General features: G+C 37.7%; 2 protein-coding genes across 4 annotated transcripts in view; both read right to left on the bottom strand.

The window, feature by feature from the left end:
- G6PC2 (glucose-6-phosphatase catalytic subunit 2) overlaps window positions 1–9,069 on the bottom strand; it is a 39,430-nt gene extending 30,361 nt beyond the window's left edge. The window contains exon 1 of the mRNA XM_051624014.1: window positions 9,034–9,069. Within this exon, the coding sequence (XP_051479974.1) occupies window positions 9,034–9,069 (36 nt within the window). The remainder of the gene's footprint in view (window positions 1–9,033) is intronic.
- Window positions 9,070–10,010: 941 nt separating this feature from the next.
- The window catches only part of CERS6 (ceramide synthase 6), a 103,095-nt gene continuing 101,053 nt past the window's right edge, over window positions 10,011–12,052 (bottom strand). For all 3 annotated transcript variants that reach the window (XM_051624009.1, XM_051624011.1, XM_051624010.1), the window contains one exon: window positions 10,011–10,172. In XM_051624009.1, the coding sequence (XP_051479969.1) occupies window positions 10,011–10,172 (162 nt within the window). The remainder of the gene's footprint in view (window positions 10,173–12,052) is intronic.

Genomic DNA, 12,052 nt, shown 5'->3' with positions numbered 1-12,052 from the left:
ATGCCCTGAGTAACACAAATGCTCAGACTTACTGCCATTTTCTTTTCATGTTCATCCCAGGCATGAGTAGTTGGTTTATTGCTTTTAACAAAATTACTTTGCCAAAATTGCTATGCACAGAACATAAAATATATGACAACTACTGTACTGGAATTCACATTCCTAAGAACTGCTTGCTAGAAAAGATGATGTGCTTGGCTGTGTATGTTCTGTACTTATGCCTAAAGCAAGAAGTAAAGTTTGAAATAATTATTGTGTATAATTTAAACCTTTACAGCTCCTTTTGAAGTGTGAATAATGAACCTGCTTGTATTTGCCAAAGCAAATGAGATGCAGATCTTACTCTAAAACAGAGCCAGGCATTCCAAAAGCAGGTAAAAGTTAGCAAAATATATACGATAGCTGTATTTCTCTGCTTATAAAATGCAAACTAAAACTGGCTTGTGACATCCCTAAAACAGCCTTTATGTTAGCTGAAGATGTGTCTTAGAATCTTTGTGCCTCTATCAAATGCAGTTAGTGCTTATGGAATTTCACACAGTTGGATCTGTGGCAATTTAGAATTTTGTATTTGTTATGAAGATGCACAATACAGCAATATCCAACAATAGTAAGGACAACTAGGATAGTACTATATACTGACCCAACAGACACAATAACTGGGACCCCAGTGTACTGGATAGCATATAAATACAGACTGAAATGGCCCTAAAAGCATATGGGAAACCTCTGCAAAAGCAGTATGCAGCTTAGGGACTATGACATACAATCAACGAGCCTGCTCCAGCTGGTGCTAGCACTCGCACTCCACCTATTAGCAGGATCAGGTTTTTCTTAAGGCAGACATAGATTTTACTGAAGGTTAGTAAAAACTTTTTTCATGGAACAGTTTGCCCAACTTTGAACATTACTTTCCGTTCCAACCTGCTGACCTGTACTTAGCAACCAAGGATCAAGCCTGAAATGAGTGGTCCATCAATTAATGCTGACCACACAGACATTGGCTGATGTACTGGTGCTCAGCACCTCATCATATTTATCTCCTAATAAACTGTAAAAATCTGGAAAAAAAAGGTGTTGAACTTATTAGGTATCAGAAATCCACTGTGAATTTAAGGACTGCTGGGAAGACAAAACAGTATTAAACATTAATAACATATGTACTAAGTGCAATTGTTTTATGTATGCTAGCTGCAGGTCAGATTTGAAAAGAAACTGAATGACTGTAAGATTCCCAGCTAACAGGACAGTTTTATTACACATCTACTCAACTGAGAGTGGAGGTGGTTAACCTGAGTTTGTTGGTATTTTTCATAGGCCCTCTAGGATGTTGTTAGACATATTTTAAAAAGCAACACCAAACAAGTAATAGCTATACTTGTGAAAACTAAGGAAGACACGGAAGTTATGCTTTGCTGCTGTTGTATTCCAATCATGTTATACTACCTACTGTGTCGTCCTAATGCTTCAATAAGCTTCAAGAATTTATTCAGTACCTTGATATTGTCTAAATTAGTCCTGTCATAATACTCTAAGATGACAGTGAACTAATTTGTGAGTGATGTCTAACTTTTTTTAAAAACCCTCTGAATTCGATATAACAAACATACACACAAATAAATCTCTTAGTCCCACAAGCAGACTACAGTACATTTTTTTAATTGTATGACAACCCTACTAAACAATTATGATAATACTCTTACCTTTTTGAAAGCAATAGTTGTAATCCAATCAGGCTTTACTGCTGAATAGGATTGTATTCCTGAAAAGTTGGGGGGACTGGCTCTGATTCCCAGACAGTGAGACCCCGTTCTTTTTGTCCTTATTATCCGTACCCACACTAACAATTACACTCAAAAACCCCTTTGGAATCTTGAGCTTATAAACAAGTTGTTCAGCAGAAGCAGACATACCTAAGCCTGATTTCCTACAGATCTGTGGTTTTGTCTTTAAATTGTGCCATTCTCTTCACTACCATATCCCAGCTCTTCTTTGGTCTCCCAGTGGATGAGAGCCAGCACCACTCGAGGTTATGCGGGCTTAGCCCCTGCTCGGCTGCTGCTAAAGCCACAGGACAATGGTTGCACTTTGCTTACCCTGCCTGCAGTACACAGCATTGATTTGTCATTCTCTCCTTTATCTGGTTGCTCATTTTTAGTACATTGTAAGGACAGTGATAGCTGCAACACAATCTCCTTTTCAAATTTGGGCTGATTGAGCAATGGATTCAAAAGTTGTTAGGGAAACTGGTAAGACTGTGCTAAAAATAGTGTTTGATCAATGTAAGTGCACAGTGTTTTTTATATGACCATATATATATATATTTTAAAGTGGCTATGCACTGAAATGATTAATTGAAAGCAGATACAATTAGTGTTAATTTGATTTCCTCCCTCTTCAGTCACAGCATGTTTAACAATGCTAATTGCTATTGACTCACCTGTTTTCTGACTGTTCGATAGATAGCTCTTTACATGGAAACATGCTCTAACTGACTTGCCTCAATGGATTCTTTTGCACTGGCTACTAGATCAGGGGCTCAGATCCTCACTGTCCAGTATCCTCTGCACCACAGCTTCAGCTGGAATAACTGGCTTGGCACAGAAACAGGTCTGTTGAACAAACAAGAACTATACATCATTATTCTGATTTAGAAGCATGCTATACTTTACATTGATGTCAGCTATCATAAAGGATTCCAGGCATTTAAGAACAGACTGCATACACTAAACTTTTTTGGCTAAGTGAGGAGCTGGTGGAAGTGACAGAAAGGTGACCTTATGGGTGGTGTACTAGCTGTCTAAATCAAAGCACAATACATTCACGTAAATGCTTAACTCACAGGTTAAAATTAAAAACTGGCAAATAACTAATATTTTCCAAATTAAGCCAACAAGAGATAAATTGGCTTGTCTAACTCTATGTCTGACACAGCCCTGTAAACTGGTAACTGTATTCTTTTAACATTAATCATCAGTTTCAGCATGACTTACTGGCCTCTATCTCCCTATACTTTGTGCAAAGGCAGACAAGCCATCTCATAAAATCATGTTTCTAAAGGAAAAGGGGAAAACCTCTTCTCACATGCAAAGCTCAGTACTGTCAACTGCAACTCTGCAGCAATTACCTCTCATTTTAGGCTCCAGCCTTCTTTAAGGTTAATCCATAATTCTGCTTGGGACTGTAATACAGCAGGCACCGCCTTTGCAAAGTGCTCTGCTAATGGCATCACAATGAATCAAAATACCAAATTTAAACTCAATGTTGATGCAATTTACATGAGAAAGCCAGTTTACTTTCCTCAAGTGCTCCTGCTGAAGTTTCCCTCAACTATGATTTCTCAACTATATTGTCCGGTGCAGAACAAGCACTAAAAATTTGCATCCAGTCATTAATCCTATCCAGATGGCAGCTCATGTCACTGTTAGCAATCCATTTTTCCTTTTTCAAATTATATCGTTAGAATTTTAGTAGTGTCCTGTCAGATTTTCAGATGAGTTCTTACCATGTGGAGCAGCCCACTGGATGCTTGGACTAGTTGCAGGACTAGCACAGACCGTCTTAGTTTCTCAATGGTTCACATGCTCCTAACTTGACAAAACTGATTCCTTTGAAAAAACAGATTCAATTAGTTGGACATTGCTTTGAAAGGGGAACAGCTATTTAAAGAATTTCATGTGAAGAGGAAGCTGCTTCTCGACTGGACAACAGTCCCAGCTGCTTTTTACATCCACTTGGTTCAGCAGGTACCGCAACTAAGGTAATCACTTCCTCAATGTTGCTGAAGGAGCAAACATTGGACCTACACTCTAAGTGATGTAGACTAGTAACATGCAAATCTTTTCTGGCATATGGATTATGTTGTCCCATAAAATAACAGCTGTGGGCACTGATCTCACTTGGAGATTGTCCAGTGATAAACAGCACATAAAAATGTAACATCTAAATGCTTTGACTAATTAAGTTTAAATTAAAATTAGATGAGACTACACAAATATAACTTTAGAATAGCAAGCCTTTCTGGTAGTAAGCAGCTCTTTCAAAGAGACCTTGGGAGAGCTACAGTAATTAAAATTACGGTTACTGGGAGTTAAAAGAGGAGGTCATCTGTAAAACAAACTCAGAAATAGGACAGAAAGTTACTAGTTAGGTTAATGCAGGAGGGAGCTAATGCAGTTTTAATTAAGGAAGGATCGCATTCCACCTCTGAATTTCAGGATTATTTTTTCATGAGGGGAGACTGCAAAAAGTGGCCTAAATAAGGCAAGAAATGCCATGAAGTTGTACAGGGGCCTTACTCAGCCAGAATTAATTAAAAATAAGCAGAAAAGTATTTTCTAGGGAGAGGACCTTGAACCTGGAAGTGTTTAAAATTATCAGAGGTACAGCGGTGTTTTTCAGATGCTCAGGAAAGCATATTAATTTGGGAATGTAAACATATGTTCCCAGCAGGTAGATTTAAAAGTATCTTATCTTTTCATCTAATTAGTGAACTATGGCACTAACATTACCAGTTGGTCATTCTGCTCTTACAGATAAAAGCTGTAATACTCAACTATTTTGCAATACTTGATTTTATATTGCACTTTCCAGTGACTAAAAGCTAACAGTTCTGTGTCCCATCTAAACAACATTTGAAAGTCAGAACCTCACAAACACCTCAGTGTTGCACACAGCTCTGCATCTAAGCAATCCCTCTATTTTTTTAAAATAAAAATATTTTCATTTCTATAGAGAGAACTTGTCATTCCAGCACTTACAGTTTTATAAAAGAAATAACACAAAATATTGCAGTGATGAACTCAGCAAAGACATACTTGGAACTGCTCTAAAAATGCTGGTGCATGCCGTGTGGATAACAATCCTTGAGCTAAAACAAAGGAAAACTTTGCTTGGATTTCATAGAAAAGAGAAGAAAACCGACACTACATTCCTAATACTTGTATTTATTATGAAAGTGTTTCCAAATCAAAATAGCCTACAATACTGATTGGTTCCAGAGATTTTCTGAGGAATACTTCTTTTCCATATTATAAAAACCCCAAACCAACCAAGTAAAAGACAACTCCCAAAGTTCTACGCAACAGCTATACATGAGAGGACTTGTAGCTAGCACATCACTGTGTCAAGGACAGTGGAGTTCCTATACTTCACTGCATTTCTGAAAGAGTTGCTCAAGCAGAGGATTGTCATGAAAACACAAGTGAAATAGTGTCATCTGCCTCACCCTGACTTACAACACGCAGTCAATATGCACAGTACAGTATGAAAGCTCATGTATAAAAGTTAAACCTCAGGACTGCAAGAAGCTGAAGCTCAACAGAAGCCAGAAAATTTGTTTTGTTGTAGAGATTGTGTTAGGTCATGTAAGACAGTAATTTTGGTCTTTTGTCTGACGTGTGATCATTGACATGGCTCTAAAACATAATTTCCTAGTGTTTCCTCCACTTTTTTAATTGAAAGCCATTTCAAAGGTGGAGACTTCTGTACAGACACACTCAAACACTGTGTTTTCATTGCAACTACAATCAGAGATCTTTACAAATTCAAGACTATACATATATGCCTCTTTTCCAAACTTCCACTAGTGCTTTTTAAACAAAGAGAGAAAAGGAATAAGGTTGTCTTACTGAAGTTCCCATTAGGTCCCTGTTCCAAACCAAAACCAGTCAAAACAAGTAATAGAAACTTGTTTTTCTTTAAGGTTTAAAGGCAGCTGTAGTTTTCATAACACTGAAGTTAGGCCTAATAAGGTCTACATTACAGAAAGGGTAAAATGTATTTGATAGCTCCTCTCACACAAATGTCACAAGAAGTAGACAACAGGCAACATACAAAAATGAGTGGTAGCAAAGAGATTAAAAAAATACCAAAGCATCAGCTGTAGAAAACCAATGGTAGCCTGTATTTCTCTGAGAATACGGAAGGCTACAGTAATGAGAAGATCACTGAAACAGGCATTAGGCTTCCTACTAGAACAGTCTACATAAAACACTTGTGGTATCTAAATCAAGCCATGTTGATAATCACTGAGATTTGCTGCAGGGTAACAGCTTTCGTCCACATGTACTGTTCAGAACCAGAAAGTGATTTTCCCTCCTAACAGATACAGACTTATGACAATAATCACTTCTCTGTAAGCAAAGCTTTAGTGCATGCACTTGGGTCTTGGATTTGGCATTGGCAATCACACAGAATGGTCACAGGCTGAGACAGGAGTATATGAAGCTGTGACACCTGTTCCAATTCTGCTGGAATAAATAAATTAATAACACATAGAAAAAACTACAAAATGGCAACAAGGAAACACCATGGGACACTTTGGTATTTTAGAACTAGCACTGTTGAACATTGATCAAGACCCAACACCCGCCCCTGTTGTTTGATCAGATATTTCTACCATTTTCTGCAATATTTGCTTTTGTTTTTGATGAAAAAAAAAAAACAAACCACAAACCCAATAAAAACACCATATATTTTTCTTTTGATATAAAATATCCCAATATGGGAAACAGTAAAGAAAAGGAGGCCTGAATCATATTTACTGTATTGTGGGCTGGCTAGGGAGAGAAGACAAATTCTTACTATTTACTAATAAACTCTACATATAATTTCTTCATTTTTCTACTTTCACATCTCAACCACCATGTTGTGTACTGTACTATAAAAAGGGAGCATAGAAGTTGAAGACAAATAGGTTAGAGAGTACAAACTCTCATTTCTAAAATGACAATTCTACAAAAGGTATGAATATACAGAACCTTTTAAGATCCCACGTTTACCATGAACCATGCAAATAATTTCCATCAATTTTCTGGAATATGTATGATTATTCTCTAAATACTTGATGGCAAAGCTCTCCCACAGAGAAGCAAATTCAAATGAAGAAGGAAATAGTTGCATGACATTCTCTTTGCAGACTGGAGGATGAAGCCAAAGTTTTGACATCCACTAGTTAAAGCAATGAATCAAAACACACTGCCATGTATGATCACTAGAACAATTGGTCCATCCCACTATAGATTAAAAAAAATCTGTGATTTTTTCATTTCCATAAAAAAATTGTAGCTTGAAAATTTAGTGATTGTTCAGCAAAGTTTAGAGAAGTTCTGAATGCTTATCCCATTTCTACAGATGTGCCTGTCCTTTGAATCTCTCATCTCATTTGTTTTCCAGACATATCTATATCAAAGTTTATTCTAGGCTGCTAAGAACATGCTCCAAAAAGCCAGGTTTATAGGAGATTAGTAAGTTAGTGGAAGTGAGCTGAACCATAGTATCTGTGTACATGCTTTAGTGCATCACAGATGCACCTGAACTTCAAAGTGCTTCAATCCAAGCTGCATTATTTAACACTGGGGATATACTAAGAGTATGTGTAGCCAGCAATGGTAAATCATCTCAAGGGTTGTAGCTTGACTGTACACCTGAATCATCACTATAGAGAACAGCTGGGGAGGACCAAGAGGAACCAAAGGCATCCTGCCTCTTGCACAGGCATTGGTTTTGGGAACTGTTCTCAGTCATGATATAAACAATATTACAGTACTATTATTTTGTCTATGTTGTGTATGTTGATAGTTTAGAGCAACACCCTGTCCGCATGTAAGACAAAATTTTTTGTGACAAAGCCATTTTTGTAACTAACTTTTTCAGACGGGAAATGGTCCAGTGGAGGTAGTAATCAACACCATGGATGAGGTGTGTATAAACCTTTTAGCCAGCCAGATTTCAGAAATTGTAATATTCATTCAATATATCAAAGGATGGTTTTGTTTTAAAATGTAGGTATCATCTTGACTGTAATCATTAAGCAACTGCCACCTCAAATACTGTGGATAGGATACTTTCTATTGCAGTGTATTTTCACATGTATAACCTGTCCTGCAGATAACTGTATGAAATAAGAGGCACAGGAGTCAAATAGAAAAATTAGAGGCAGAGAAACTCTTGGAGGAGAAGGAGATCTAAATAAGACTCCCTTGCTCCTTCAGATACACTCATGGACATATAAACTACGCAGCTGCTGAATCATAAGGTTACCTGGCTTTTTCAAAAGATGCTTGATGGGTAGTAAAACTGACAGCTCTTCTTCTATGATTAACAATTTTTCAGTCTCCTTACCTTTACTGTCTACCAGGTGGAGGTACTATTTTAATTCATGACATTTTGCCCTTATATTTAGCACATTTTTGCTAACACACAATGGTCCCTATTGATAATAAAGGTTTCAAGTGTTTTCAAGGGTGACCAATAGAATAGGACAAATCTCAAGTTTTTAAAAAGAAAGTAGTGGCAACACAACTTTCTTGAATGGAGTGTCTATAAAATACAGCCTTTAAACGTGTTTTATGGTATCAGAAACTATCTATATTTTGCTACTTGCATAGGTGGAAGGAATCAGATTTCCTGGCTTAGCGTTCCAGCCGAACATGGCACTCCAATCCCTTTGTGTATAGAAGACATTGTTATATTTTTTCATTAATTTGTTCCTCCCTGTTAAAAAAAACCCAACAACTATTTTTTCCTTTTTTTTTTTTAATATATAAGTCTTTGGTCTTAAGCACATTGGTTCTGTGTGCACACAGACAATACTGTTGAACAGTAGGTTGCATAGTCTGTTACTCAAGAACTGTGCCTGCTTTTGGCACTGCTGTCACAAATCACAGAGAATTGCCCTGCAAGAGTCATATGATCTTTACCATCCTACATCAAACTTTGATCTAGAGACTTGAAGAAGTGTATTTATAACATTTAAAAACGTTTATCTTGGGTATTACTTTGTCTTCTTTGGGACACAGTTTGTAAATCCTGGATGAAAAAGGAGAGCAAAAATATTTTACAGACACCCTTAATTTTATTTCTAGAGGTGATGAAATACTGCTCAGTGTTCCAAGCTTGCTGTGAATTACAATTGCTGTGTTCAAGCTTTCATGCATTTAAAATAAACTACTTCTAGTAATGTATGACATTCTGCCTTCTCTCTCTTAACCCTACCAAGAAAGCGGCAATAATTATAACAAAAATACCTACACTGAACTGTGTCCGAGGAAGCAATGAATTCTTCATCTGCTGTTTTTTCCATTACACTCCTGCTCTCATCCATCTGAACTTGCAAGTACAGTTTCAGGAGTGAGGTCTGGATTCACTACGATGCACTTGAACAAATATCTTTCAACATGGAATCTCTGCAAAAAGCTAAATAATATCTGTAGAAGTAAAAAATTGCAAGGCAAAAAGAAAAAAAATTGAGAATGAGTTTAGCCTAACTGTTGACATCAATGCTTTTGGGTATTTGCACAAATAACCATGTCTACTTCTAATGCAATTAACCACCAAATTGAATTTAAAATTATGCTAAAATAATGTCCCACAATTACCACAGGTATTTTTTTCCCCAAATTGCTAACTGACCACATTACCTACCATTTAAAATATTGATCCAGGGTTTTAAAACTTTATGTTGGAGGAACAGCCACTGTGATTTGATAGGTAATTTCAAAGCCAGCACTTTAAAACACAAAGATAGCAAAAATATCTGAAGCAGATCTAGAATCTATAAAGCTATGTTCTATCTTACTTTAAGTAACAACTTAAACAACTATTACTTATAGCAGACTCAGCAGAAGCAACAGGGATAGACACAAGAGATCTGAGCATGATGCTCTCCACCACTGAGAATCCCAAGAGATAAAGTTAGAGAATGGATATTCCCTTTTGTCCAGAAGTTCCCAAAAGAATACAAAATAAATAATATTTCAAAGACAGTACAAGTGAAAATACTGCTCCCATTGTGTCAGTTACATACACAAACAGCATGCCTACAAATACAGAATGGTGTGTTGTCTTCATTCACAAATAGGAAATATGGCAGTGCACTATCAGAATGCTTCGATATTCCTAATTTTTTCTGATGCTGAGATATATGAAGAAACCGCATTCACAACTTATAATTTACTTCCAGTAGCAAACAGTTCATTCTGTTCGTGTCTAATGATTGAACTCAGGGATTAATGCTCCTCTGAGCAAGTGCCACCAGTAAGATACCCGTTTGTCCCATTGGCACCGCCGGTCCCATTAGTGCTGATGCTGCTGTGTGGGGCCTTTGAACGCGGTACTGTTTCCTCCTCATCTGAGCTTGACTCAATGTCACTTCGGTCATCCTTTGCTACCTGTAGAATTTGAAAAAGAAGCAAGCAGTAGGTGATTGTAGGGAAAAAACTGAGCTTTTTGGTTCAAGCAAGATTCAGAGAATTCAAACATTTTTCAGTTTGAGCTTTGAAGGCAATCTCAGCTCTGGCACACCTCTCTGCCTTTGCCTGCCTGGACTCACTTCAAACACAGATGCCTATCCCCACATATGCCACGTGCAAAGGCAGGACGGTAACTCTGCACTGATGCACTGAAGGCAGTATGTCCAAGTGAGGGCACAGTGCTCAAGGTAAAGGGCTGTGCATAGACTAAAGGAACCAACAATACAAGCTCCCAAGTTCAACTTAGCCCCCATTCCTCTGCCCTCCTGCTGCAAATTTATTTATTGTGATTCCTTTGAGCTGCTTCTCTTTGATGTGATAACACAAAATATTCACCCTGTCTTCCTGCCCTTCACCTCCCAAGTCATTCTCTAGAGGCCACACGACTCCAGGGAACATTGCTATAGGATGGCAGTAGCGGACAGAAGTACTGGCTGAAGCGTAACTCACCACAGCAGGTAACTCCAGTCTCTGATCTCAGGCAAGTGGTGAGAACGGGGCTTGAGACACTGAATGGAGTCCTTATCATAGGAACCACAAAACCACTTGAGCAGTTCAACTGCCTACCCCATCATACCACTGAAAAGCTGTTTCAGAAACAAAACTACCTCAACGGCTCAGAATTTCCTTCTCATTTCCAGCTGACTTCCTTCCTGTCAGTTTTGTCACCCTTGTTTGCTCCCTTTAATCTGCTTGTTGTTGGCTACCTCATGTTTTTACTTGTTTTGGGTGCACCTGACTGAATGGGGTGAAGCAAAGTCACCTCAGGGATTCTGAAGGAACTAGTACACTGCTCTCAAACATAGTGGTCATCTCTGGCCTTCAAAGAGCTCTACAAAGGAGAAATTATTTTGCTTGGGAACAGAGAAAAAAGAAACACAGTTCCCATACACCTTCTAGTAAGAAAAGTTTGTAATGTCTATGTCTGGCAAGCCTGTAATTCTGACACCTGTATAATTTGACTTCAGCTGAGGTTAGAAATAGGATTCCATACTTATAGCTTCAATTATCAGATTACTTCAGTCTCTTTTGTATACAGGGAATTTTATGTTTAAGCTTCTGGGGATACAGAAATACACTTAGAATTACACTTTTATCAGATGGAAGTGAATGGGGCCAGCACAGGGTACTGAGTGCTTGTGACTGACATGAGGGCAGACCAGATGCTTAAAAAATTCGCCTTCATCTTAAATTCTCTTAATATATTAGATTTGCTGCCAATTATTCTGTTAGGGTCCTGCTCCAAAGCCAAACAATCAAAAGAAGATTCTATGCTGCAGCCACTTCTTTTAGACATGTGATCCACTCCCTTTATTTTTAAAATGCAGCAACATACCAGGATCTGTGCACTTAAAACCTGATTGCAACACATCTTGCTGTACTTAGTTCTCTTTGCTCTCTCTTAAAGAACTCACTGGAGTAATTTCTACATAAGGAGTCATATATCTAGGTTTATAAAACTCCTAAGCATAACAGAGATTAAGAAATAGATTATTAGGATTAGTTATAAATATATTGATAACAAATTGCCTTATCAGCTGAGCTATTCATTCCAAAGTTAGATACTAGAAAAACAATCAAACAATGATTAAGGATGAAGATCTATTTTAAGGCATCTGTAATGTGTTGTGAAAACACTGCTTATTTTACTGCAGAAATGGAAAGGGGTTGCAAGTGAGGAAGTAAGTTAAGAGTTGAAGGAAGAAAGAATCCTCTGTGTATATGCATCTCTAACCTGGTCACTGTCTTACTGCGAGTATCTAACTCTGCTCTTGCACAATCTACATTTTCTTCTGTGC

This window comes from Apus apus, chromosome 6 (assembly GCF_020740795.1).
Source record: "Apus apus isolate bApuApu2 chromosome 6, bApuApu2.pri.cur, whole genome shotgun sequence".
In the NCBI taxonomy this organism is placed as follows: Eukaryota; Metazoa; Chordata; class Aves; order Apodiformes; family Apodidae; genus Apus; species Apus apus.
Note: the sequence above shows the minus strand (reverse complement) of the source record. Positions and strands in the feature narration are given on the sequence as shown.